Source organism: Osmerus eperlanus, chromosome 12 (assembly GCF_963692335.1).
Source record: "Osmerus eperlanus chromosome 12, fOsmEpe2.1, whole genome shotgun sequence".
Lineage (NCBI taxonomy): Eukaryota > Metazoa > Chordata > Actinopteri > Osmeriformes > Osmeridae > Osmerus > Osmerus eperlanus.
Window position 1 is genome coordinate 7,510,809 of NC_085029.1, and position 26,588 is coordinate 7,537,396.

A 26,588-nucleotide genomic window follows, 5' to 3' on the forward strand; every position below is an offset into this window, starting at 1 on the left:
GAGAACTTCTGACATGAAGCATGAGGCCACACTGTTCAAACACATCCATCACCCATGTGATTATCTCAAAATCGTTTTACTGTACAACATGACGCTTTTTTACTCAATAACATTGTGTAGGCCTACATGTTGTGTAGTGATCTCCATCAGTTGTTCTTCAAATGTATCCATATGAATAGTAAAATGATAACGTTTAGGCCTGATTTGCTTTCCACAACCCTATAGGACTTTAGTTTTTTTGTTACTCAAAAGTTTTTTTGTCATAAAATCTTATAATGGGCAAATCATTTGTGATCAAACCTTGAAACTATAGACATCATTAATCTTTTTTTCCTAACAAGGCTGAAATCTACAAATGTCAGACAGGGTTTCAGAAGCTTAATGGACTAACACAACTCCAAATGCACCTGTGGATCTTGTGATGGAGCCATGATGGAGCATATAAATAAAAGCATATCTGGCTGCTCCATCAATAGACATTCCCTAAGGCATGGGCTCTGGAGATTAGAGGACTACTGGGCTCATGGGTGTGGCAGATGGCAGATTCTCAGAGGAATACCAGAGCCAGCATCTTCCCAATGCTCTCGGTAGGACACTTACAAGCAATGCAGAACAAGTGAAGGAAGTCTTTTATGCACATCTTTGACAGTTTTATGTAGTCTTTTCTACAGTTTACGTGGGTGTGTTTATGTAGACACATATCTCTTTCCTTTCAAATTATATTATCAGGCTCCTTTGATAAACAAAATCATTGAAAGAGTCTTGTTTCTGGTAGTATTTCGCCATACAAATGGGTTTCTATCAGTTGGTGTCTTTCATCAATTCTCTCACACCGTGCTCCATCAACATCAGAGGCCAGTACGTTTTTGACCTCCACAGTTCTCTACCAGTGTCTCTTGTACAAGAAGGGGGAGGGGTGGTAGAAGGGTTTATAGACTGGTAAGTCAAGAGATCAATCTTAAAACAAGTATGCAGTGAACCCACAGCTTATGCCGCCCCAAGGTGACTGAGAGACTGATGGGGCTTAACTGAGGGGCTGTAAGGTGCAGTTATCATACTGACAACCAGTACAGGCTGCTGACATTCAGGTGTCACTCTAGGGAAGACAAAGGGAGTGAATTTGGAACACTGTACCTGCTTATAGCTTTTCTGTGTGTGTGTGAATGAGAAAGAGAGAGACATAAAGGTGTGTGTGTGTGTGTGAGAGAGAGAAAGAAGTCAAACAAATTAAAAAGCTAAGGCGACAGATGGTAAAATCTCATGGCTTATGAGTTAATGTCACATCAAGTTCAAGTTGACTAAATAAAGTGCTGCTAAGCAGGGTGGTGTAGTCCATTATCTGTCTCATAGTGGATTTGACAACAGTAAACAAACACTGGTGTAAATATTGCATTAATCTATAGGTGGGCTTTAGGTACCAGATCCACCACTGCCCCCAAAACTGCATGAGGTCAAGGTTAACAAGGTATATCTTTCATGTATCATAATGTGTGGGACTTCTATGGACAACACTTGAAATTGTTTTCATTTATTTATTTTATGGTGAACACATTGGAGATAAGCTTTGTTATGCTGTATCTGTTTATTGGTGTCCGTCTGCGCATGTCCGTGTAACGTGAACGTATAAAGGGGTGTGTGTATTCAGTATTCAAAAATGTGTACGTTGAAAAGCCATTTACAGCCATCGGTTCGATAAGGCGTGACACTCCGAAGCGTTTAGTTGTAAAGCGGCACAGCATACTGTTTAGTCGCCTGCCATGCAACCATAACGATGGTATAGGATTCTGCGCAGTGCGCCGGTAGGACGTTCGTGAATGCACTTCCAGTGGTGAACATGTAACATTCGCGGTGGTTGACAATTGTAGACTGTGACAAAGTATCCAGCCCTATCTGGCAGAAACATGAACACATCTGAAAAGCAACTAATTGTTACTTAAGAAAGGCAAATAGATCACGTGAGGTCTGGCAGGGGTCCAAAATGTTCGGACATTGACTGGTTACTTGGCTGGCTACTGTCGTAAAGTCAACTTTACCAAGTGGATTCAAAGCAGGATTTTGTCAAATGAACATATGAGCGGAATGGAAGGCTGTTCACAACCATTGTTTACATTTGGAGTTATCGCTGACATTCAATACGCCGATATTGACGACGGATTTAATTTCAAACGTACACGGAAACGATATTATAAGAGCAGCCTTCGGCTTCTTCGAAATGCCCTAGAAAGCTGGGAAAGCGCACCTGTCAAACCCACATTTATTCTTCAGCTCGGAGACATTATCGATGGCTTCAACAAGAAATACGACGCGTCGCATCGAGCGTTGGAAACGGTCATGAAAGAGTTCGACTCATGTCCAGCGAGTGTTCATCACGTATGGGGCAATCACGAGTTTTATAATTTCAGCAGAGAGAGTCTACTGCATTCCACCCTGAACAGTACGACATCTTCTGACAGGGGAGAGCGGCCCCCAACTGGTGACATTTACGCCTACCACTTCTGTCCAGTCCCCGGCTTCCGGTTTGTCCTCCTTGATGCTTACGACGTAAGCCTGCTAGGGAGAGAGGAGTCAAGTGAGCAATATCAGCAGGCAATGACACTTTTGAAAGAGCACAACAGTAATGAAGATCTTAACCAGCCTCCAGGTAAAGTTATCAGATTGTAGGGGTGAAATACTCTCACTAGTTTTGACCAGACTGCATGGGGGGTTTCTCGTGTCTCTTATAAGACTAAATTGTGTTTCATCCTTCATCTTCTTTTCAGCCTCTTATGGTCTCGTGCAGAGGTTTGTGAAGTTTAACGGGGGATTCAGTAAGGAGCAGCTTGATTGGCTGGAAAGAGTTCTGATGCAAGCTGACGAGGCCCATGAGAGGGTCACTGTCCTTAGTAAGTCACATCAAGGTTTCTTTTTTACAGTCACGTGCAAATAATATATCTCCACTAACCAGCATGCTGACGCACTGAAGATCGTGTGTTTCATACGGTCCCAGAAAACATGGCATCTCACGAGTCTTACACATACTTATTTTTGAAAGATCTACGTCTTTAGCATACAGTCTACTGAAGGTACGGGATGAGGACTCGAGATCCAGTTCATCCAGAAGGCTGATGCCAATACTCTAAACAGTCTTATGTATTTACTTATTTTAAGAGGGGTATCAGTATTCAGAACATGCATTCACAAGATCACACGTGACCTCAATCTGACCTATTGTTGATGTCTTCCCAGGCCACCTCCCTGTGCACCCTGACTCTACTGACCCAATCTGCCTGGCCTGGAACTATGACCAACTGCTGTCCATCCTGCGTTCTCACAGCAGTGTGGTCTGCTTTATGGCAGGACACGACCACGAAGGCGGTTACCATAGAGACTCCCAGTCCGGCGTGCATTACCTCACTCTGGAGGGGGTCATCGAGACCCCTCCGGACAGAAATGCTTTCGGAACAGTCTCGGTTTATCCGGATAGAATGATCCTAAAGGGATGTGGGAGGATATCTGATAGAGAACTACTGTTCCCATGATGCATTGAAGAAATGCCTTGTGCAAGTTTGAAATATAAGTTACGTTTTTCATACCAAAATAAGACATTATATGTGCCTTCCTACCTCAAAGAATACATGGCACTGCTGTGTAATATATCCATGCTGTGCAGACACAGTGAAATAACATTTGACTGGAAAATCAATATTAGTCGCTTAAATAAAGTGTTGAAGTTATCAGTATGAGTTGAATTGAATTATTCTTTTTAAAAGGGAGATGATTATTTGAATTGGTTTAGCAATCTGCTTAGAATGCTTCTTGAAGAAGGCAGCAATGAATGAATGTAGCACTGTATGTTATATGGACTGTTAATTGAATATTTATTGATGAACGAATTTATTTATTAGCTAATCAACTTCCATAAACATTGACACTTTACTCAAATGTATTGCACCGTGTTATCAGTGACTACTTGCATGGTAGGATTAGGTTGTCCCTTCACTGTCCCCTCCCCAGTTACAACCATAGACAGAGTACTTTCTTCCGTGACTCGGGGCGTTCATAGACGTGGCTGTGTGGTGCAACTGCGTTGTGCTGGCGCAGTGTCCCGTTTGGAGAGAGAGAGGGCGAAGTTTGCTCTGCATTGCAGCCTGAGCGCTGCCCGGACTCCAACACAACAATGGCGACTCCCAGTCCCAACAGCAACTCAACAACCTCCAGCAACAGCAACATAGCAGGATCCACATCGCACCACCACCCTCAGCCTCAACACCTGACTACCGTTAGCAGCATGCAAGGTTAGAAGTAGATGGCTTTGTTGTCGTTTTTCGTCCTAAAGTGAGACGTTTGAGCTGCTTGAATAAATGACTCACTGGGAGGATGGCTATCCTTACCTTGGAACAGCTACCAGGCTAGCAGGGATGCATTATCGCAAACATACGTATAGGACTGTTATGTTAAAATTAGGAAGAGAGCTTTCTTCTGCTGTCAGAAAACGTATAGGACAGCCGACGCAAATACCACTTTTGGAAATTGTTAACATTGTAGCTACTTGCTGCGGTCATATAATTTCCACCAATCGATGTTTTAGCCTTAGCTGTTGCAAATACCGAAAGGCCTACCAGTTTGGAAACTGTTTTTACTCTCCAAACCTGCTGCATGCATTTTTAACTGTACGGTACTGCATTTTGCAACATGGATCCGGTGCCTGGATATTGAACTGTTAGCTTACATTAGCTTTGCTTAAAGGCCCGGAGGCAGCTGTATCATTTGATTGACATAGTGTCACATTAGCCAGGCTAGCCTACTCAATGTATCGTTAGGCCGTTATTGGCTCGGTAGTAGGTAGCAGTCATCAGATATCAGATTTTAGTTGTGTAGATACTGCATTTGTCGCACATGTCGAGCATCAAATGTTTTATTTAAACCTTGCAGAGACCAACACGTGCTGGAGATGTCAAAATGAAACAGGTACACACGCTTATTATTCAAAGGTTAAGGTTGTTCGTGTATTACTGTACTCATAGACACTGGTGTGCTGAGAATTGCTACCCCCCCTCCCCTTCACCAACCCCACCATTTCTGTTTTTCAAGTTTGTTTTCAACATGCATGACGTCCATCCTAGTTGACTTTAGATGACTTTGTCCCTAAGGGCTTGTAGGTTGGTCTGGTAGGTGTATTGTGTAATTGTATGATTGTATTATTTCAGATGTGCTGGAACACGTTGGCCTGTCTGTGTTACAGGCCCTGACAAATCTTGAAAGCAAATGAATTGAAATTGTCTAGAGTCTATTTTATGCCCCCATGAAAAGCATAAACTCGGCCTGGAGTGCTTGGTTTACACACCAAAATGTATTCTCACTTGAATCTGTTTTCGAAAGATACCCAGATGATAAGTTTGTCCTTTACAGTTTATTGTTGTTCCAGCTATTTCATACTCTGTTGGAATAACACAGCGGATCAGATTATACTGTATAATACATAGTACACTAGCGTAGTTAAACACAATATAATAATGTAGTTGGCAGAAAAAAACATTAATAGCTAGCTGAACCTAGAAACGATCCATTGACCGGAGAACACGCCCACACAACAGAAAGCCCCAAAGGAGAAAAAAATGTAGTAAAATGTTTTTTCTTTACTTCAGGGTTTCAGATAAGCCTGTCTGGAGTGACCCAAAGTAAGCATTAGATACCTCACACAGCACAACCAACCCTTTCTCTCTGCGCGTGCATCCCACTAGTCTAAAATGGCCTCCTCTCCTCGTCTCCTTTCCTCGGCTAGCCCATAATATCCCAAAACTGGGTCGGGACAAATCGGTTCTTCGTGTTTATGGCCTTTCGGTTGGCGAGGAGGGATGAAAGGGGAAGGAGGCCACTGTACACTATTGGGATACGCCCCTTGTGTGATGCTCTGGTAGAGGGGAGGGAGTCTATCAACTGTCACTGCTGTCCACTGATACTAGGGGGGAAACTAGAAGTTTCTGGGGCTTCGTTGGCTCTGAGATGTATAAAGGTTTAAGGGGGGTTGTTCCACCTCTGATTTTGGCCTAATGTCAAAGATGACTTGACACTTTCATGTCGGTTTCACCATCTACTTTGGAACAGCGTTAAAACGCGTTTCGTCTGAACACTGGTGTGATGGTGTTAAGTCTCTTTGCCATGTGAAGGAAAATTCTCCGGTCTCTGAACTGCACCAATCAATCTATCAACACACGGATCTGGTACAGGGGTTCCCAGTGTGATTTCCTGGCTTCTCTTTCTCTCTCTCTGCTCAATGTATGTAGGCGCATGCTAACTGTCAGCGAATGTCCTGTTGATGAATGAAATCAGCTCTTGGAAATTAGTGATTTTATTTCCCAGACATTGGCAACCCCTTCACTACTGGGCTCTTTGCTTGGGTTGAAAACGCATCTTGGGCGTCCGTTGGTTTATGTACCTTTTTTGAGTCATGTTTTTGTCAATGTGAGAGGACATTTTGGATGAAAGAATAACTTGGATTATCTGCCAATTTCCCTTGAGCATGTCCACTTTGTCTCAGCCCAATTGTAAACTGTAGTACACTCGACTGGTTGTTGGATAACGTGCTAGGTTTGCTAGGTTTAATGTAGTGTAAGTGCCATTTATACTCATAGCCATGCCGTTCCGGTAAGAGGCCTTCTTTGTTATAGTGAGAACCTGACCCTTATTCATTTCAAGCCACCATGGTATGTTTACATCCCTTGCCAGTACCCTCTCCTATCACCTCCCCTATCAGCCCGCTAGTGTTTGTCTGAGCTGGTTCTCTGACGCAGGTGTGCTGTGGGAATGTGCCTGTTCTCTCCTCTCCGCCCCTGCCAGGTAAACGCAAGGCCCTCAAGCTGAACTTCGCCAACCCCCCAGTGAAGCCAGCCACCAGGCTCCCCCTCCACCCCCCCGCCCCCTCCTTCCAGAACCCACACATGTAAGTGAGGGTGTGTGTGTGTGCGTGTGTGTGAGAGAGAGAGCTCAATTCAACACAAGAAGCCGATACTGCTGTTTGTCTGCTTGCGTTCTATAAGGATGCTCGGCTGTTTACTCTGTGTTTATGTTTATTTGGGCCAGGCTTTGGGTTTTGAGTTTCAGAGCTCGATTCGGTCATCGCTCCTCTTGACGAGTCAGCATTTTCAGCGTCTCCTCTCTCTGCCTGCCTGTTTTGGACAGAGGGTACAGGAATGGCTGATTTAATAATTAAGCCGTCTCATTAATGTATAATGAATGGGCTCCTGCTTCTCTCTCTCTCTCTCTCTCTCTCTCTCTCTCTCTCTCTCTCTCTCTCTCTCTCTCTCTCTCTCTCTCTCTCTCTCTCTCTCTCTCTCTCTCTCTCTCTCTGTCTCTCTGTCTCTCTGTCTCTCTGTCTCTCTCGCTCCCTCGCTCCTCCATCCCTCGTCCAGAGAGCGTCTGCGGACCCACAGCATCGAGTCGTCAGGCAAGCTGAAGATCTCTCCGGAGCAGCACTGCGACTTCACGGCCGAGGACCTGAGGGACCTTGGGGAGATCGGCCGCGGGGCCTACGGCTCCGTCAACAAGATGGTCCACAAGCCCAGCGGACAGATCATGGCCGTCAAGGTGACCGCCTGTGCTCCTCCCAGCCTGTCTGGGACGGTCTGATGCTGCTGTTCTGATCCCAGCCTGTCTGTCAGCTGGGATTCCACTGTCTCTAGAGGTGCTGTTCCTCAGCACTAGAGGCCAGAGCTTCAGATCAGAATAATCGTGTACCCTCATTAATTGTGTGTTCCCGTGTGTGCCCCTGTGTGTGTGTGTGTGTGTGCTCCCCTGTGTGTGTGTGTGTGTGTGTGTGTGTGCGTGCCCGCCCCTGTTGTGCGTCTCAGAGGATCCGCTCCACGGTGGATGAGAAGGAGCAGAAGCAGCTGCTGATGGACCTGGACGTGGTGATGAGGAGCAGCGACTGTCTCTACATCGTCCAGTTCTACGGAGCTCTCTTCAGAGAGGTCAGGGGCCGCTCTCTGCCCTCTCTCTGCCCTCTCTGCCCGCTCTCTGCCCTCTCTCTGCCCTCTCTCTGCCCTCTCTGCCCGCTCTCTGCCCTCTCTCTGCCCTCTCTGCCCGCTCTCTGCCCTCTCACTGCCCTCTCTCTGCCCGCTCTCTGCCCTCTCTCTGCCCTCTCTCTGCCCTCTCTCTGCCCTCTGTCTGCCCACTCTCTGCCCACTCTCTGCCCACTCTCTGCCCTCTCTCTGCCTGCTCTCTGCCCTCTGTCTGCCCTCTCTGCCCTCTCTGCCTGCTCTCTGCCCGCTCTCTGCCCTCTCTCTGCCCTCTCTGCCCTCTCTCTGCCCACTCTCTGCCCTCTCTCTGCCCGCTCTCTGCCCGCTCTCTGCCCTCTCTCTGCCCTCTCTCTGCCCTCTCTCTGCCCACTCTCTGCCCTCTCTCTGCCCACTCTCTGCCCACTCTCTGCCCTCTCTCTGCCCACTCTCTGCCCTCTCTCTGCCCACTCTCTGCCCACTCTCTGCCCTCTCTCTCGGCCCCTCAGGAACACAGCACTTACACACCACAATCCTGTTAACCCCTTCTCATTCATCCTTTTCTGTGCGATCTCTCCTCTAAGACGACTGTATCTCTACCTTTCAGGGGGATTGCTGGATATGTATGGAACTAATGTCTACCTCATTTGACAAATTCTACAAATATGTATATTGTGCATTAGATGACGTCATTCCAGAGGAAATATTAGGCAAAATCACATTAGCAGTGAGTATAACTTCCTCTTCTACGTACTTTCTTCTCATCTTAAGTGCACTGAATGTGTGTGTCAGCTGTTTCCAAAATGCCCTTCATGTTTGTTTTGGTTTTGTCTCAAACAGACAGTTAAAGCACTGAACCACTTAAAGGAAAACTTGAAAATAATTCACAGAGGTACGACCAAAACTACATCCAAAAATGTGGACATGACCCCCCCATTCTCCCCCCCCGTCCCAATCCTGGGAAAAATATGATTTGTCCCCCCAACATATCACATATCACTGTAAACACCAGTGTTTACACCCCCCCCACCCCTAACTAATTGTGCCCCCAAAAGTTTATATCAGACGCTCTCCCCCTGTCTCCAGACATCAAACCTTCCAACATTCTCATGGACCGTAGAGGCAACATCAAGCTGTGTGACTTTGGCATCAGTGGTCAGCTGGTTGACTCCATAGCCAAGACCAGAGACGCAGGCTGTAGACCTTACATGGCGGTGAGGACCGCACAGAACCATCGCTACATATACAATACTACACTACATGTATACAGCATCACACTACATATACAATCTAAACCCTCCAATGCATATACAGAACCATACACACACACAACATATCAATTCTGTGTTATTACAATGTCACACCATATATCAAATATAATTATGAAATGACATGACGCTGTTTAAGGCCACGAGTTTAGGTGCACCGCTGTTTTTGGCACAGTGTGCCATTTGAAAGGGCCTTTCAAACAGAGCAGTCGATAAACAAGGAAACTAGAGGTGACACGATGTTGTGTGTGTGTTTCTAGCCTGAGAGGATAGACCCCAGCGCTTCCAGACAAGGATACGACGTGCGCTCAGACGTGTGGAGCTTGGGAATCACCTTGGTAACTAGTCATGTGACACCTGCGCCCGTTTCAACATGGAAGCAGCGGTCACGCTGTGTTCTCTGTCTGTGGGGACCCGGAAGGTTCTGGAGACTGGAGCACATCTGGACCTGTGTGGTCCCATTTCCTCTCCGGGTCTTTCTGAGAGCACGTTTCAAACATCCTGTGTCTGTCTCTATGTTGGTGTGTCTGTGTCTGTCCTTCTGTGTGTGTTTGTCTGTTTTGGGTTTGCATGCCTGTGTGTGTGTGTGTGCGCAGTATGAGCTGGCTACCGGCAGGTTCCCCTACCCCAAGTGGAACAGTGTGTTTGACCAGCTGACCCAGGTGGTGAAGGGAGAACCTCCACAGCTCTGCAACTCCGAGGACCGCCAGTTCTCCCCCAAGTTCAGCAACTTTGTCAACTTATGGTGAGCGTGCATACAGTAGCTGGCTCATTCAGCTGTTTTAATTGTTTGTTTTTCTTTTACCGTCAGGCAAGTTATTTAAGGACATCTCATTTACTTTGCCTGGCAAGAGACAAGAGGCTTCTTGGAGGGACAGGGGTTAGAAATACGATTATACAAAATAAAGAAAATTAAGGGCAGAATAATGAAGCATGAACAGCTCGACTCCAGTAGCAGTGCATCGTGAAAGAGAACAGCCACATTTGCAATAAGTACAGCTTTCCCAACTGCTTCCGTCGAGACGGGTTGTCCTGAACATTGTCTCTGCTGCCTCCGTGTGGTGGATGACTGGAAGGCCAGTTTGCCTCTCCGTGGTTGAACCCGTGTTCCACTGTCACAGCACCTGCTAACTCGTTTCTTTTTCCCCTCGTCGTCTTGGCAGCCTTACGAAGGATGAGTCCAAAAGACCCAAGTACAAGGAGCTGCTGGTGAGTGTTCAGCTTCTCCCCGGTGCTCAGAAGCATCAGGGTTCACGTCTAACGCGTAGAAAATGGAAAGCCCACCAACATGGGTTTAGAACATGCTCCGTGCCATTTGGACTGTACTTCTACAATGAGCAGTGTTTACCGTGTGTGTTTGTTGTAGATATTAGGATTTCATCTGAACCACTTAACCTATTGAAAAACCAGTGACCAAAGGACCGATAAGACATCAATATCGTGCCAGTTTAGGAAGAGATTGTAGCTCAGTGGTTAGACCAGTTGACTAAAGGTTTGTGTCGCTTTGGATATAAGTTTTAAATGAGTTCAAACTACCGATGTGTCGTTTTTTTTTTTTTTGGGGGGGGGGGGGGTCAAAGTACCAGTCGAAATGCTGAAAACATTATTTGATGTATCACTGAGTTTTCCGAGTCGTCTCAATGACTGTCCGTGTCCGTGTCGTCCCCCAGAAACACCCGTTCATCCTGATGTACGAGGAGCGCAGCGTGGACGTGGCCAGCTACGTGTGCCGCATCCTGGACCTGATCCCCACCTCGCCCATGTCCCCCATGTATGTGGACTGACGGGGGCGGGAGGGAGGGAACACTTCACGCTGCGACACGCAGAGGGGGAGGGGAGGGGGGGGTGGGGTGGGAGGGGAGGGGGGGGACACTTATCCGCGTGACACACGACGCATGACATCTTAGCCCTCAGATGCACAGTTACGTAGGATCACCCGTTTGTCGTTGGCGTGTCCCAGAGAGCGCGGGGAGGATCCCGCGTCGTCGTCGTCACCCGTGCGGTCCCGTTCGAAACACCCGTTCTGCTTCTCTCCTGTTTCTTGTCAGTGATGTGTAACTATTATCTTCTGTCATACCACCATCAGTGAGCAAAACTTGAAGGCATAATAAGGGTTAAGTAAATACAGCATTTTTTTTTTTTTTTTTTTTTACGTGAAAGATAAATGAATAGAGTGCATATACGGTTTATATATATACTTGAACTTGGTGTACACAAATACAGAACATACCAAATAAAATGTTGAAAATGACATTATGAACAAAATAGTCGTTTGGATAGCACATTTGATTGTACATTGTGGACTGTATGTATGCATTTGTGTGTTCACCTCGACATTGTTGAAGACCTGTACAGATGTATGCAGACAGATCTGTCTAAACAAGGCACTATAATCACAATGTATGTTGTGCACCTTCACTCATTGTATAGGAATGGGTATGCAAAAGTGTTGTTTTCCTGAGAAAAAAAAACGGACTGGTCGATGGCTGTTAGCGTGGCTTTGTTTTCGCGATATTCAGTTCACTGCACAGCTGTTCAATCGCAAGGTTGTCTTGACATTATCAGGACTCTCCAAGAAAAGAAAAGAAAAAAAAGAAGCCAGATGTCAGCTCTGTAGGTTGATCCGACTCCTGCCCACAGTTGTAAATGCGTGTGTATATACAGTATATATCGAATCTACAGGCAGCTGTAGTGTGTGTGTGTTCTGTAGTTTGGGCTTGTTGTCAACGAGAGATTCTCTGATCTGGTCGAGTAGTCAAGAGTCCCAAGTGCAGGTAAAACAGCTAGGAAAAATGTCTGCCAACACTACAGACTGTGTATTCACCACCACAGTCGACTCTGAACACTTGTCCATGTAGTCTAGCTGGAAATGAGCCTGACCTTTGCCACTTCGGTCGCGTACGACACGTTGCTGTACAGCTCTGACATCCCACCCCCTTCGGATAACGTAGATATAATGATCGACGATGCGTCCAGCATGCCTTTCAGCCAACCAGCATGAAGCTCCAGCTTGCTCTGGTGAAAGGTTCCGTTTTCCACTTGAACCACGTCCCGAACTGTGTCTCGATAAGTCTGAACCGGACTCCTATTCTTGTCTGGTTTCACTTAAGGCTAATGTGAAAGTCATGGGGCGTCAAATAGCTCTCAGACACGGGGGAGGAGGTGACTGAAGACGGGCAGATTTTTGCTTGATCTCAGCAGAGTCGCGGACCACCGCTAGTGCTCTGGTAGTTAGCCAGGCATCACAAACACAACTTGGAGTTAGCTAGTTAAACCAAACTGTCGACCTGGGATTGAGGGGGGGGAGGGGAGGGGGGGGAGGGGAGGGGGGGGGAGGGCAGAAAAACGGGTGTCTGGCATTGCGACGTCTGCCTGGAGCGAGGGTTTCCCCCCGTTACGGTTGACAGGTGTGGGTCCAGGGACGTGTTCACCGCAGAATCGTCGAATTCATCTGTGGTACGTTCAAGAACGTGTCGCTCGACACACAGGGAGGGCAGAGATGCAGACTATTGATCTGGCACAGACCCGTCGTGACGAGGATTCTGGGTAACGTGGAAACTCGGCTCCCTCCATCTCTGCCTTGGCCTAAAAACACAGCGCCACACAGTCGAGGCCTGCAGTCTACAGTGATGTGTTGTGAAGTGGATGGTCTGTAATCTGTTGTAATCTGGGTGTATGGATGTGGGGAGCTAATATTGTCAAGTGGTGAAAATAATCTCTTGAGGAGGATCAACATGTATAAATGGCAATTTATTAGAATGTTCATATTAGACTATATGATCATATTAAGGGCAATGAGTATTATATTGTATCTTTATCAAGGGTTGAAAGAAATGAATAAAGTTCACATTGTAAAAAACATCCAAACAGTGTTATCGGTGTTTTGGGTATCTGACACAGACAGGTTGCCATGGTGTGATTGTGTGTAAGTTTATTGCTGTCTTATTCTACAGTACAGGAAGTAGACATACAGGGGGAGGACAAATACAAGGTGTTTTACATTGTAAAATTGCTATTCAGTGGGCAAGCAACACATACGCTTTCTGTCAGGTGCCATGTTTGATTAGAAAACAAAAAAGGAAACTTGAATGAATCTACAAAGGGTGATAGGGGATTGTCACTAGAATGATTCCTGGGGATGGTATGATTCCTATGGTATTTGTAGTTCTGGGAAGAACACTTTAATTAACCCTCGTGCTGCCTTCGGGTCACATGACCCAAAGGTTCATAATGAACCATCGTTGTGTTTACCCAATTTTACCCAATACAAAAACAAATTAAAATAATTTTCTTTTAACCTTTGCAATGTGGGGGGTCTGAGACAGCCTAGCTGTTAAAAGAAAATGCTTCACTTTGTCTTTGTATGCAGTAAATCTGTCGCAATACGACGGTGGGTCACAATGACTGATGGGTCAGAATGACCCGAAGATAACACAAGGGTTAAGGAACACATTGCTTAGTGCAATTGGGGGGGGGGGGGAAGTGGACTACAACATGAAATGCAATTCAAATAACCGCATTGGGGAAATCCTTTTACTTCGTGGTCAATATGAAGGATACTGAAGGTAATCTGATGCTTGGTGTTGAAGGTTATGTAAACCATAGCACAGTGTTACATTTATTAATGTCCCCATTCTTCACCATCCAATAACTGCTGGTGTGACATGCCATACACACTACTGTGTGTGGGGTTTGTGTGCTTTTAATAACTTGCAATAAAAAGTGGAATAGTTCTCAGTTAAACCACAACTTTTAAAAGGTGATTAGGTCTCTTCTAAATGGCACAATCTTTTAAAACACTGATAGATAAAATACATTTTTGTTGTTTTCTGTGCAGTATTCACAGTAAGGACAATCAAAGCTCTGTATATATTACATTTTGATATTCACAAGTGCTGGTAAGAATGGATATTCTATTCTTCTATTGTTCTACATGGAAAATTGTGGAAACAGTTTTATGTGAAGTGTTGCTTCACTTTTAATCACATTTAGAGGCAGATTTTCATACATTTTATTAGTAAAACGCTGGATCTGAATGGCAGCATTGGAGTTTTTAAGGCAAATATAGAATCCCATTTTGTCAATAAGGAATGTCATTATAAATATGTAAGAATGTATAAATAAAAAATGCAAAAATAAATAACTATAAAAGTGATATTATCCAATATATCAAGAATGGGTGAAAATTTCAAAATCAAATAAAAAAACATTTTGATATTAAAATAGATTACGTTCACAAATACTCGAGATGAAATTTAGGTCTATGCTTGTCCTGACTCGCCACTTCTGTCCTTGTGTGATCTTAAAGGCAGGATCTTAAAGGCAAGATCTTAAAGATGTGATCTTAAAGGCGTGATCTTAGGTCTTCAGAGTGAACAGACCTAACTGAAGACAGGTAGACTGTTCCCAGTAAGGCACCGGGGTTGCTTCCTACAGCCATGTCATCCACAAGGACCTTCTATGTGACTGACACAAGCTCTTGTTTTTAAGGGGAATAGGTAATACAACTCAATTTTGAGAGCTGGCAAAACAATAGAAAACAAATCCCAAGCAGAGCTCTCTTGTTGAGACGTTAAGGCACAAACTTGACATAGAGTTATTTCATACAGTTAAAGGATGAATACCTTCTACCAGTCTCATAACTTATAAAACTGTGGTAAGACAAAATACTTTTTTTTCCTTCAGATAAAAATATATTTCTACCTTTGTGTAACTATTCAGTAAATACATGTGCTGGATAATAGTGAGAAGAAACGCATAGAAACACTTGAGCAGAATGACAAATGAAATGTCTTCCTTGCATATATAACCTAGGCACAAGCAAACGTGACAATGTGCACTACACTAGAGGTGCAAAGTGAGACTTTCTGTATTTACAAAGAAACCCATACACTACTCAATACATTGGATCGCATGGTCTCCGTTCTTATGTAATCTCCCAAACCACTGACATAATATGCAGACTTCAAACTTGTCTCTGTCAGTAGAAATATGATATTTACATATGACCACTCTCTGGTATCCGATCCTGTTTGTAATTCCATTTGTTTGTTTCCAGTAATACAAACATATACCCACCAACCAAAACAATACATTGATTGTCAAAATAGGAGTTCAAGTCTAGATAGCCTAACACTTAAAATTGCATAAAATCCTTGAAGAGAGACATTCCATTTGACAGTAATTGTTGTCCAGACCTTCATAGAGCATCCTTCATTAAAGGTTCCAGACTCATACTGCATGGTTAGTTTTGCTTGTCATTATCCAAAAGGACAAAGATCATGTGAAAATTAACCAGGTGACTGGATGGTGTGCACAGTAGGACTGACACGATGAAACCCTATTATCTAGGAAAATGACCAAACCCTATTATCTATGAAAATTACCTAAATTGACAAATGATTGTTTCTGTCTGAATGTTGATGATTCTAAGGTGTCGTTTAGCCCTTTAACAGTATGGCTCTCTTGATCCTGCTGTTGTTCATTGGTAAATGATTGCATAATTACTGTCATAACAGCTTCATAAGATTGACGCAACATTAGTACACTGTCATAACAGTGTTACAGCCTTACTATAACGTTATAACAATATCCTCCCAACATTAGTACACTGTAACAACATGGTCACAACATTCATTGGCATAACTGTCACAACATTGGTATACCACTGGTCTAACATTATGCCATATTATATTACAACAAAAGTCATCCAGACTAAATGACACCTGGTGCTGATGTACTGCATTGTGTTCTCTGAATATTTTTAAATTGTCTGTTGCTCACCAGTCTATGGTTGCTGGCTAGTTGGCTATCTTACAAGCTAGCTAGCTATGCCATGTCTTGCTGTCTCTGACTGGGAGCTAGTAAACTGTTAAGTTAGCTGTCTACTCACTAGCTAGCTACGTTGTGTCCTGTTGTCTCTGGCAGCTAGTTAGCTGTCTACTCGCTAGCTAATCACTAGATACCATACTGCAGTCTCTGCCTTGCTTGTCCAGTCGCTAGCAGGTGGTGAGCCAGTCATTCACCAGTGCTCCAGGTGCAGGTCCATGGCTGAGTTCAAGTTGATGTCTGTCACATCCAGGAACTCCGTGTTGAAGATGCTGGGGCCGTTGGGCGGAGCTACGCTGAATGCCGTCGCTGAGCTAGGTGGCGTCAGGTCCAGCCACTCCATGGTCTCCCACGGCGACTCGGCAAAGGTCATTCCCACCATGCCTTGCGCCTCGGTGACCGGGGTCACCTTGGAGATGATGGGGGACAGCGGCGTGGGCGCGTCCATCAGCTTGTCCTGATGGGCGTGGCTGTTGGGGTGATGGTGGTGGTGGGGGCTGGGGTACCCATCCCCTCCGCCGTTCACTTCCTCTTCCTGCCCGGCCTCCTGAGCGGCCATCTTGAGAAGGGCGACCTCGCCGCCCCGGCCAATGGGGCTGCTGAGCAGGGTCTCCAGGTGGCTGTCTGCGATGTGAGCGGACGTGTGGTCGTAAGGGAGGTGCGAGGGGGACTGGTGGTCGTAGAGGCGGTGGAACTTTGGAAGGATGAGGCCGGTGCTCCCTGGGGACACAGTAATGTGAGGCACAACTTTGGTTACACAGGACCGCTCCTCTCTGGCGTTAGCTGGCATCTCTTGAAGAGAAGGAGGAGTAGGGAGGGAAGGAGGGGAGGGGGGGGGGGGTCACAGCAAAGAGTGTGATTTAATACCCACGTTAAGAGGGAATTTGAGTAACAATTAGGTAGAGGAGGATTTCTGCTAACAGATGCTAGCATCTTAAAGACACATGCTAGCCAGATGATTGTACACAGCCCACATCAACTCACTGTAGAGCGTTTGAGAAGATGAGATAGCCCTTTATTAGTTAGTCTCAGTTCAAGATCAATGACTGATTCTGAATCTGGTCACTCACCTCCGCTCTCTATGAGCACATCCAGAAGCTCGTCCATCTGTTGGCTCCGGCTCAGCTGCTGAGATAAGTAACAAGACTGCTATCAAAAGCCTTCTCACACTTAAGAAATATATCTCTTCTTACAGTGCAATAACATCTCCTGTCATGCTCCAATAATATCATCTTCTATCCAAAACAAGATGCGGTTAAGACGAGTTTGATGTGTTGGATTATTATCTAATGCAATGACATTCATTTTGTTTGCAAACTGACTGTAGAGAATCACAACAGCAAGCTTTGAGACACCCAGTCAGACTCGCTCGAGGGTGGAATCAATGTGTTGTGCGACAGAAAGATGCCAAGCAGGTGAACGACAGAACGAGAGTGAAAGAGAGACAGAGAGAGAGAGAGGGCAGTAAGTGCAGCACTATCAAAGACTCAACAAATATGTTGTTATAATAATAATAATAATAATAATAAAAAAGCGTTGGCCAGTTACGATGTGCTGCCTTTGGGTTACCTGCTTGACTGCATCCTCATAGCATGGGGGATGTGTGAGGGTGGATGCAGCAGCATCTGAGCTACAGAAGGTAGGGGACCCCAGGCACTTTTGGCCAACACACCAAGGAGAGGGCAATATTGTCATCTATATGAAAAAAATAAATAAATAAAAAAAAAACCTTTATTAGCCTACTGATTCGAAAAACGGGAATATGGGATTTGGTGTTTGTGCCGGAATGTCTGGAGAGTCCCTTCGAGTCTTGACGTGTCTATGTATTCTGATTTCGCGAGGAGAAAAAGGGAGAAGAGAAAAAAAAAGGATGAGAACTAGGTTGCAGGGTTGTGAACCGGGCGGTGCAGAGGCGGTCGCACCGTGGCTGGCCGTGTGATGAAGCAGGAGACCTCTACAGTATGTGTCAAGTTGGAACGGAAAGTTACGACTCGACGCCTCACAGATGCTCTCGCACGCAGTCAGAGGGAAGGAACACATTAATGAAGAGCGGAAAACCGTGGTTAGGTGAACGTGAACGAATCTCCAGTCGCTCAGTGATTCAGAGGGGTTACGATGTTAAAAAAAAAACACGATCCAGTGGAGATCCCGCAGGCATGTCGACCCAGCCTTACCTTCTGCATGGCCGTGTTCTTGGCCTTGGCTTGCCCTCTGTGGATGAGGCCAGCGTCAGCTGTGTTGGGGAACACAGACTGGAGACCTCGCTGGTCGGACAGGTAGGAGCAGTTCACCTGATGAGCACCACCCTTCTGCTGAATCTGCCCGGGTTAAAAGGCAGAAAAGTCATTAGATGCTTCCGTTCCAACACACGGGTGCGGTTCGCTAATATGTGTGTGTGTGTGTGTAGGGGGGGGGGGATTGTGTGTGTCTGAGGGCTAACAGTACCTGCATGTTCCTGGGCCTGGTGCCCACCTGGGGGAGGGGGTGGCTGCAGCCGTTCCTGCCCAGCGGAGGTGACAGGAGGTAGGGGTGGCTGGGGGACGCGGGCTGGGGGCTGCCGGAGCTCTTGCCAATGGGGGAGTCTTGAGGCGAGCACTGGGGGCTGAGGAAGGCTGACATGGTGGAGGGACTTCCAGAGGAGGGGGCCCTGTCCAGGCACCGCGCCCCCCCAGTAGGGCCTCCCATGCTGGGGAGGGAGGCTCCGCAGTGGCCGAGGCCCTCCATGCAGTTCTCTGGGGGGGTCTTGAGGTGCTTGGTGGAGGACATGGGGCAGCTCGGGGAGAGGGACATGGGCTCCTGTTTGACCGTCACACCAAAGAAGTTTTGTCCCATCATACCCTGGGGCGGCTGGAGGTGCATGGAGGGGTGATGGGGCGGGGCCGTTGCCGGGAGACCCTCCTGGGTGGCGGCGTAGCAACGCTTCCTCTTGTGGAGCTGCATCTTCAGCTCTTCCACCTGGACAGGAAATAGAAACACTGACTCAGGCTCACAGCTTCCTGTTTGATATCTCCCATATCTATCTGTTTATCAACGCCATGCTGGAGTGAAGGGTTTTTATTATGATGTAAATACTATACAATATATTACAAACTGAACCAATTGGAAACACGTGTCTTGTCAGTGCTACTGAAATGTCTCCTTCAAAATATTAGTCATGATGAAGATGAATATTCCTATTCAAAGTGTGCTTTTTTTGTTGCCAGATACAATTTTTTAAATGGAATGAAGCCCCCTCATTTGTGCTTCTTCCTACTGCCTCACCATGACAAACCCACAGAGGACTCTGACAGGAAGTCGTTCACCCACCTGTCTCTGCTCCTGGTGCAGCTTCCAGTGAGCTCCTCGATCACCTTCTGCTTCTCCACCAGCATCTTGTCCTTCTCCGCCTCCAGGCCCTCCGCCCCTCCGCCCTGCCCCCCCCGCAATCCCTCCATCCCCCCGCCGCCCTCCCCTCCCTCGGGCCCCCACGGCCCCCCGGGACCTCCTCGGCTCCGGCGGGGGACGTCTGGAGGTGGAACTGGGGGGGGGGAGGACATGGGGACGTCGCTGAAGCTGTCCGGGAGAGAGCCGCTGAGGGAGAGGTCGGAGGAGGCGGGGGGAGACGGGCGGGGTGGAGGAGGTGCTGGGGTAGGGGTAGTAGCCCCCCCTGGGAGAGGGAGGAGGAGGAGGGCGACTGGTAGGAGGACAGGGAGCCTGTGGGGGTCACGGGGAAGGTCCCCGTGGTGACGTCGCCGGCGCCCGCACGTGGAGGGGCTGGCGGCCGGGTCCTTGAAGGGGCGGAGCCGCTCGATCAGGGCGGTCTTGGTGCCGGAGACGGGCATGCCTCGGACGCGCAGCTGCTGTCTGAGTTCTGATACCTGGGGGAGGGGGGGAGAGAAAGAGAGAGAGAGAGGAGGGAGGAGGGAGGGAGGGAGGGAGGGGGAGGGAGAGAGATGAGAGAGAGAGAGAGGAGAGAGAGAGAGAGAGAGAGAGAGAGAGAAGAGAGAAAGAGAGAGGAGAGAGAGAGACAGAGAGAGAGAGAGAGAGAGAGAGAGAGAGAGGGAGGGAGGGAGGGAGGGGAGGGAGGGAGGGAGGGAGAGAGAGAGAGAGAGAGAGAGAGAGAGAGAGAGAGAGAGAGAGAGAGAGAGTGAGAGGGAGGGAGGGAGGGGAGGGAGGGAGGGGAGGGAGGGAGGGGGAGAGAGAGAGAGAGGAGAGAGAGAGAGAGAGAGAGAGAGAGAGAAGGAGATGAGAGAGAGGAGAGAGAGAGAGGAGAGAGAGAGAGAGAGAGAGAAGGAAAGAGATTTCGAAACGAGAGAGATATGGAAATGGAGAAACAGACAGAGAGAGAGATGGAGAGACAGAGAGGAACACAGTAAAGGTCAAACAAATTGCAAATATGTGTCCTTTCTGTCCCTTGCATTAGCATGAGCATTAGCTCCTACCTGCTCTACCTTCAGGTCGTCAGGTTAGCAGGCAGAGGCCCGGGCTTGACAGGGGAGACCTGGCTGGCGTGCCCAGGATAGGAGCTCTTCACTGGGGGAGAGGAGGAGGAGCTGCCCCCTGTGTTGCTCAACACACTGGAGCTGCAGGCTGGCAGCTGATCACACTGGCTGCCTCTGGGGGTGGGGACAGGGCTTCAGTTAATTGACTGATTCATCTTTTCATTAGTTTTTAAATTCAGCTGGACTTGGTTTGCTTATTGATTCACCGATTCACGCGTTCATTCACTCATCTACTCAGTACTTGCTTCTTTAAATCCTTTGTTCACATGTTTTTAATTTGTTTACCGATTCAGTCCCTCGCACATTCACTTCAGGATTCACACATTCATTCATTGATTCATTGATTCAAGATTCAATTGATAACATCCTAGCGACCATGGTGAGAAAGTAAAAACAACTCTCCAACTCACTTCTGAGCCTGGGCCGGAGGGGTGGGAGGGCTGGTAGCTAAAACTGGGTTGGCGTTGGGTGTGTGCGTGCTGGGAGTGCGTGTGCGAGGCGTGCGTGTGGGCGGAGTGCGTGTGCACGGCGGGGTGCGCGTGCGGAGAGTGTGTGTGGTGAGGGGAGTGTGTGGTGTGAGCGTGTTTCTGCTGGCTGAGGATCTGCAGCTGGAGGAACAGCTGCTGCTGCTGGAGCAGGCGGGCGTAGGCAGAGTCCATGGGGGGCGGAGACTTCTCCGGCTTCTGGTCCGGAGGGATGTACTGGTGGTACTTGAGCTTCTTCACCTTGGGCTTCACCTCTTTGGGTTTCTTGCTGCGGTTCTTGTCGGAGGTCGTCTTGGACTGCTCCGACATGGGCGGGAGAGGGGGTAAGAGATTGGGAGAATTTACTAAGTGGCTTTGGAAATGATGTAAGTGTATGTAAGTAAGTTATTTAATGAGTGATGCCACTTCAGACTGACACTTGCTTATTTAGGCAAGTATGAACTTAAAATGTCTGATATTATTACGGTTCCATTTTGACAATAAAGACATTAAGCTGTCTAAGACATCCTGGTCCGGTGTATCTTTCAAATGAAATCAAATGTTCTTTGTGTAGCCCAAGGTGGCTTAGAGGCCATGCTGTGATAGGACACATACCTTGACGATAGCAGGGGTGGGCGGAGTCATCCCATTGTTGACGCCCCCCGCTGGAAGCCCCTCCTCCTGGCCCTGCTCAGGGGGGTCCCTAGGTTGACATCCCTGCACACACACACACATACGCACACACACACACACATACGCACACACACACACACACACATACAAAAAACGATTATAAGTACATGGGGACGGCGGGGGTTAAGCCACACCCATCAACAGGGCCTTCTCTCAGGCTGAGGGGGTATGTGTGTGTGCAGTGTAGGAATGTGAGGGACAAGATGCCAGAACAGCTGGGGGGGGGGGGTGCAGTTCTCTGGCTGGCCACAGGAGGGCAGACTAGACCTGATCCATCTAGGAACTCAGGAGGGAGCAGAGAGGAAGGGTTGAAGGAGAGAGGTTAGAATGAGAGAGAAAGAAAGAAAGAGAGGGAAAGAGATAGAGAAAGAGAGACTGCGAGAGAGGGAGAGGTAAATAGAGAAAAGGGGTGAGGGTGGTAGAGGAGAGAGAGAGAGAGAGAGAGAGAGAGAGAGAGAGAGAGAGAGAGAGAGAGAGAGAGAGAGAGAGAGAGAGAGAGAGAGAGAGAGAGAGAGAGAGAGAGAAGGAGACAGGGAGAGAGGGTGATAGGGTGAAAGCGGTATCAGGGAAACAAGAGAGCGGGAGAGAAAGAAAGGGAGAGCAAGAGTGAGAGAGAAGTATAAGAGAGAAACAGAGATAGCTGGAGAGGGAGCAAGAGACAGAGACAGAGAGAGAGAGAGAGAGAGAGAGAGAGAGAGAGAGAGAGAGAGAGAGAGAGAGAGAGAGAGAGAGAGAGAGAGAGAGAGAGAGGGAGGGGGGGAGGGAGGGAGGAGGGAGAAGGAGAGGTCCTGACCTGGCGCGGGCTGGTGAGGGCGGGTGAGGAGGAGGAGGATGGGGGGGGGTGCCCATGGTCTCGGAGGAGGGGCACACAGAGCCCTGGGACTCGTCACTGTGGGGTTGCTCCGGCGACAGGCTGTCACTGCTGCTGTCCTCCTCAAAGGCATAGGAGTCATCCCGCTTCGGAAACTTACCATGGTTCACTACAGACAGGAGAGAGGGGGGGGGGGAGGGGGAGGGGAGGAAGAGAGGGAGCGGGGAGGGGAGGAGTGAGAGGGGGAGAGAACGGGGAAGGAGAGGAAGAGAGGGGAGAGAGAGCGAAACGGAGAGATTTGAACCATTTTCCCTTCGGACATCGGGGAGCACATCGGTCACCGGCAGTGCATGGCTGTACGGCGCGAAGGGCTTGAGTCAGGAATGTTGTTTTATGAAAACACTGAAGTAGACCAGACTTGGCATGTTTCTATCATGTGAGTATGAGCCTGTAGACATGGTTCTGCGTGAAGTCCTCCTCACTGTAACACTGTCACTGACACCTAGTGTTACACTCAACCCTGAGGTGTTACTCTGCCTCTGGCACCGGCCACTTCATAGTGAGCACAGCTCTGATTGGCTGGACCGATAGTGAGCAGAGCAGTGACAGGCCGGGCTAAGTGTGACCGCGTTATCTGGATCGTGGCTAACTGACCTGAGGTCAGAGAAGGGACAGGGTCAATAAATGTAGGTGACACATACATGTAGGTGTGAATTTGTGTTTCTGTGTGTATGTGCGTGTAAGTCTGTGTATGTGTGTGTGTGAGTGGGTTAGGTTGAGGCTGTGTGTGTGCATGTGCGAGGGGAGGGGTGTGTAGAGGTAAGAGATGTGAGGATTCTCATTTAGACTCAGAACATGTGACCTGCCAGGAGCAGACCCTGGTTTCAATCACACCAGCAGGCCCGCGCACACACACAGACACACCACATACACTCTCACACACACACACGCACACACACACACACACACACACACAGACACACCACATACACGCTCACACACACACACACACACACACACACACACACACACACACACACACACACACACACACACACACACACACACACACACACTGGTCTGGTTATTTCCTCCCACCTGTTACTTTAACACTCTTTCTTATTCTCCCTCTTTAATCCTCTCTATCTCTATAAACAACTATACAGTATATACATCTATCTCACTATTAACAACACACACACACACACACACACCCACACACACACACTGGTCACAGAGAAAGGGCATCTATTTGGACAGCGTGTGTTGCACTGTGTTCAGCTAATAGACCTCTGGACGTCCTCCTCCGGACACGCCGGCAGTCCCTCTGCCTGAACAACAGGAAGTGAACAGCAGGGCTGCACAAGCCAGCTGGGTTCCAGCACGACCAGAGGTTGAACACATCATCCCAGAGTATTATGGGATGAGACAGATCGTAAGGGAAGGGGCTTGACACAGGGGCGACAGTAACCGAGCGACAACCTCGTCCGATCAAATACCTTTTGTAGGGACATGGGGGAGGACAAACACACACACACACAGACATACATCCACACACACACACACACACACTTTAGCAGAAAAAAGAAACCCAATACAGCTGCCTCTTGTCTCAATAAAAGAGTCCTCCTCCCTGCGCTCCTCCAGGAGTGGAGAGGCGCGTCCCCTCACCCCCGGCCGGCCTTCGCCCCCCTCAACTCCGCCCCCCTCACCCCCGACCCCGTCACCTAGCGCTGGTCTTGCGCAACATGCTAACATGAGAGGGCAGCGCACACAAAAACACAAGCATGTACACAGACTTACAAGCATGTACACAGAAACACAAGCATGTACACAGACTTACAAGCATGTACACAGAAACACAAGCATGTACACACAGAAACACGAGCATGTTACACACAGAAACACGAGCATGTTACACACAGAAACACAAGCATGTACACACAGAAACACGAGCATGTTACACACAGAAACACGAGCATGTTACACACAGAAACACAAGCATGTACACAGCAACACAAGCATGCACACGGACACACACGCACGTAGCCAGAACTCCGTACTGGAATAAGCAGTGCAGGGGAGTACAAGGGCGCGGTGACTAAGAGGCTACGCATGCAGAGTCAAACACTGCAGTGACAGCTTCTCTCTGGGCCAGGGCCAGATAATCATACTTAAGGGATCCTTAAATCAAAGCCGTGGAGGAGTGGCATCTCGAAAGAGGATTTTCTACGGACTATGTAGAGCGACTAAGTTATAATGTTTCCTTAGCTTTGCAACATTGCAACAGGGTCCAGGCAGAGTTCCAACACTCATCTCCTGTACTCTGGAGAACTCTAGAATTCTCCTCCTCCCCCTCCACTCTGGAGATCTCTAGAATTCTCTTCATCTCCTCTACTCTGGAGAACTCCAGACAATTCATAATCTCCTCATCTCCTGTGGCCAGACACCCCAGTACTGTAACAATAACTATGAGAGCTCTGGAGTACGTGATGTCTGGTGAGGGTGAGACTCCCTCGCTCGCTCGCTCCCTCCCTCACACTCCTCCTGTTAATCCTGTATAAATAACCAGCTACTGGTTTAGCTCAGTGGTGGCGCATTCGACTGCCGATCGAGAGGCCACGGGTTCAGGTCCCTCACTGTACATTTTGCCTTAGATGAAAGCTTCTACTAAATGAACACGTTATTTGTACGTATTCGCAGGAGAAGCCCTGCGTTGGCTGGAGAGCTGAACCCCGACTGTTCAACCTGAGGGACTGGCGTCATTAGCCCGGGGAGGTTTAACAACAACACAGCTTCTGTTTACTCTTTTGGGTGAAATGCTTCAGGAGTGAAATCGGGAGGATGGATTGACCAGGACAACGAGTAGGAAGACCCGAGGCATTTGGTAGGCCACATCGGAGAAGAAGCATTTCCATCAGGCGACACACCGACTGAACGTCGCTGAATGTCATTGGCAGCCGTCGTTCCGACATGAACATGACGATTAGAAGAGGCTAGCACCAGGGACCGACGTTGTGTCCAAACAGCGCCCCCGAAACCAGGCGAAGGGTGAGGAATCGCACGTTCTGGAGTAGACCGTGGGACATGTTCTTCACAATACAGACGCACGGAAGGGGTTATGGGGGGGAAAAGGAAGGATGGAAGGATAGAAGGATGGAAGGAAAGGAGAAAAGGAAGGACGGAAGGACTGGACTGTAGCCCCTATCTCAGCTCTCTACACGCCTGACACAGGGGCTCGAGGAGAATAGAACCCTACCCCAAGGGGCAAACAGCTGAGCGTCTGCAGAAAGAACAAAAAACACAAAACAAGTATGTGCATATGTATGTACGAGTGTGTGTGAGTGACGAAGTGTACGATTGCGTGTGAGCGTGTGTACGTTACGGAGCGCGTGACTATGCGTGTGAGAGCGCGTGTACGAGTGTGTGCGTGTGTGCGCGTGTCTAACTGTGTGTGCGTATGACGCGCGTGTGTGAAAGAGAGAGCGAGAGCGTGTCAGTGGTTGCACCCGACGTAAGGCGAGCGGTCGGACGGCGCGCCTCGCCCCAGACCACACGCCAGCCGGCCCAGAGAGGAGAGCTGCTCTCAGCCTAATAAACACCAGATGTTCCACCCAGCGCTGTATACACAGAGCCTCCATCATGGCCGGCACCCAAACACCACGTCCAGGGCTGCGGCCACCCTCTGCTGCCTGGGACTAGGGGCTAGTCTCTGCTGGGAGGTGGAGGACGGTGATGTGGTACACTGGTGATGTGGTAGACTGATAATGTGATACACTGGTGATGTGGTACTGCATGTGTGTGTGTGTCGTGTGGAGATCAGCACCACTGTTCCTACCAGGTTCGTGTGGTTGAGAAATGAACGATTGAAAGGATAGCCCCTCGAGACGTGGCATCTCATTTTCAAAGGGGTTCCTTTTGACGCAACGACTAAACTGAAGACAAAACAGCATTCCGTAACGTACATTGCAAGCACGCAAATGTAGACCGCTCGCTCGCCACCTCCCACACAGACTCAGATGTCAAAGAATGAGCTCTACATTTATATAATACATCAATTCAATGACATGAGC

General features: G+C 48.1%; 3 protein-coding genes across 5 annotated transcripts in view; 2 read left to right on the forward strand and 1 right to left on the reverse strand.

Moving 5' to 3' along the window:
• Positions 1-1,652: 1,652 nt before the first annotated feature.
• Positions 1,653-3,713, forward strand: adprm (ADP-ribose/CDP-alcohol diphosphatase, manganese-dependent). Its single transcript, XM_062474730.1, has 3 exons — positions 1,653-2,641; positions 2,760-2,882; positions 3,226-3,713. The coding sequence occupies exons 1-3, from the start codon at positions 2,071-2,073 to the stop codon at positions 3,516-3,518; spliced, it is 987 nt and encodes a 328-aa protein (XP_062330714.1). The 5' UTR covers positions 1,653-2,070; the 3' UTR covers positions 3,519-3,713.
• A 310-nt stretch (positions 3,714-4,023) lies between these two features.
• Positions 4,024-11,059, forward strand: map2k4b (mitogen-activated protein kinase kinase 4b). 3 transcript variants are annotated; one of them, XM_062475663.1, is made up of 13 exons: positions 4,024-4,274; positions 4,912-4,947; positions 5,625-5,657; positions 6,817-6,919; positions 7,389-7,563; positions 7,827-7,946; positions 8,578-8,697; positions 8,811-8,862; positions 9,057-9,184; positions 9,499-9,576; positions 9,835-9,983; positions 10,402-10,447; positions 10,909-11,059. In XM_062475663.1, exons 1-13 carry the CDS (start codon positions 4,157-4,159, stop codon positions 11,020-11,022), a joined length of 1,272 nt encoding a protein of 423 aa, XP_062331647.1. In that variant the 5' UTR covers positions 4,024-4,156; the 3' UTR covers positions 11,023-11,059. The 3 variants fall into 3 exon arrangements, with proteins under 3 accessions (XP_062331647.1, XP_062331649.1, XP_062331648.1); XM_062475665.1 differs by lacking the exon at positions 4,912-4,947 and having other exon boundaries at positions 4,025-4,274; XM_062475664.1 differs by lacking the exon at positions 5,625-5,657 and having other exon boundaries at positions 4,026-4,274.
• A 2,088-nt stretch (positions 11,060-13,147) lies between these two features.
• The window catches only part of myocd (myocardin), a 20,842-nt gene continuing 7,401 nt past the window's right edge, over positions 13,148-26,588 (reverse strand). The window contains 16 exon segments of the mRNA XM_062475666.1: positions 13,148-16,858; positions 17,137-17,194; positions 17,636-17,761; positions 18,241-18,384; positions 18,512-19,021; positions 19,373-19,401; positions 19,404-19,662; positions 19,664-19,711; positions 19,713-19,808; positions 19,810-19,923; positions 20,497-20,510; positions 20,513-20,651; positions 20,943-21,329; positions 21,627-21,728; positions 22,498-22,542; positions 22,545-22,684. Coding sequence (XP_062331650.1) covers positions 16,260-16,858; positions 17,137-17,194; positions 17,636-17,761; positions 18,241-18,384; positions 18,512-19,021; positions 19,373-19,401; positions 19,404-19,662; positions 19,664-19,711; positions 19,713-19,808; positions 19,810-19,923; positions 20,497-20,510; positions 20,513-20,651; positions 20,943-21,329; positions 21,627-21,728; positions 22,498-22,542; positions 22,545-22,684 — 2,810 coding nt within the window. The 3' untranslated portion in view covers positions 13,148-16,259.

What these genes read in the sequence shown, in the direction of transcription:
- adprm (XM_062474730.1), top strand. Translation starts at nt 2,071, where the DNA reads ATGAGCGGAATGGAAGGCTGTTCACAACCATTGTTTACATTTGGAGTT. An exon ending in AGATCTTAACCAGCCTCCAG is followed by an intron (nt 2,642 to 2,759) that starts GTAAAGTTATCA and finishes TCTTCTTTTCAG; the next exon opens with CCTCTTATGGTCTCGTGCAG. An exon ending in TGAGAGGGTCACTGTCCTTA is followed by an intron (nt 2,883 to 3,225) that starts GTAAGTCACATC and finishes ATGTCTTCCCAG; the next exon opens with GCCACCTCCCTGTGCACCCT.
- map2k4b (XM_062475663.1), top strand. Translation starts at nt 4,157, where the DNA reads ATGGCGACTCCCAGTCCCAACAGCAACTCAACAACCTCCAGCAACAGC. An exon ending in GACAGATCATGGCCGTCAAG is followed by an intron (nt 7,564 to 7,826) that starts GTGACCGCCTGT and finishes TGTGCGTCTCAG; the next exon opens with AGGATCCGCTCCACGGTGGA. An exon ending in GCTGTAGACCTTACATGGCG is followed by an intron (nt 9,185 to 9,498) that starts GTGAGGACCGCA and finishes GTGTGTTTCTAG; the next exon opens with CCTGAGAGGATAGACCCCAG.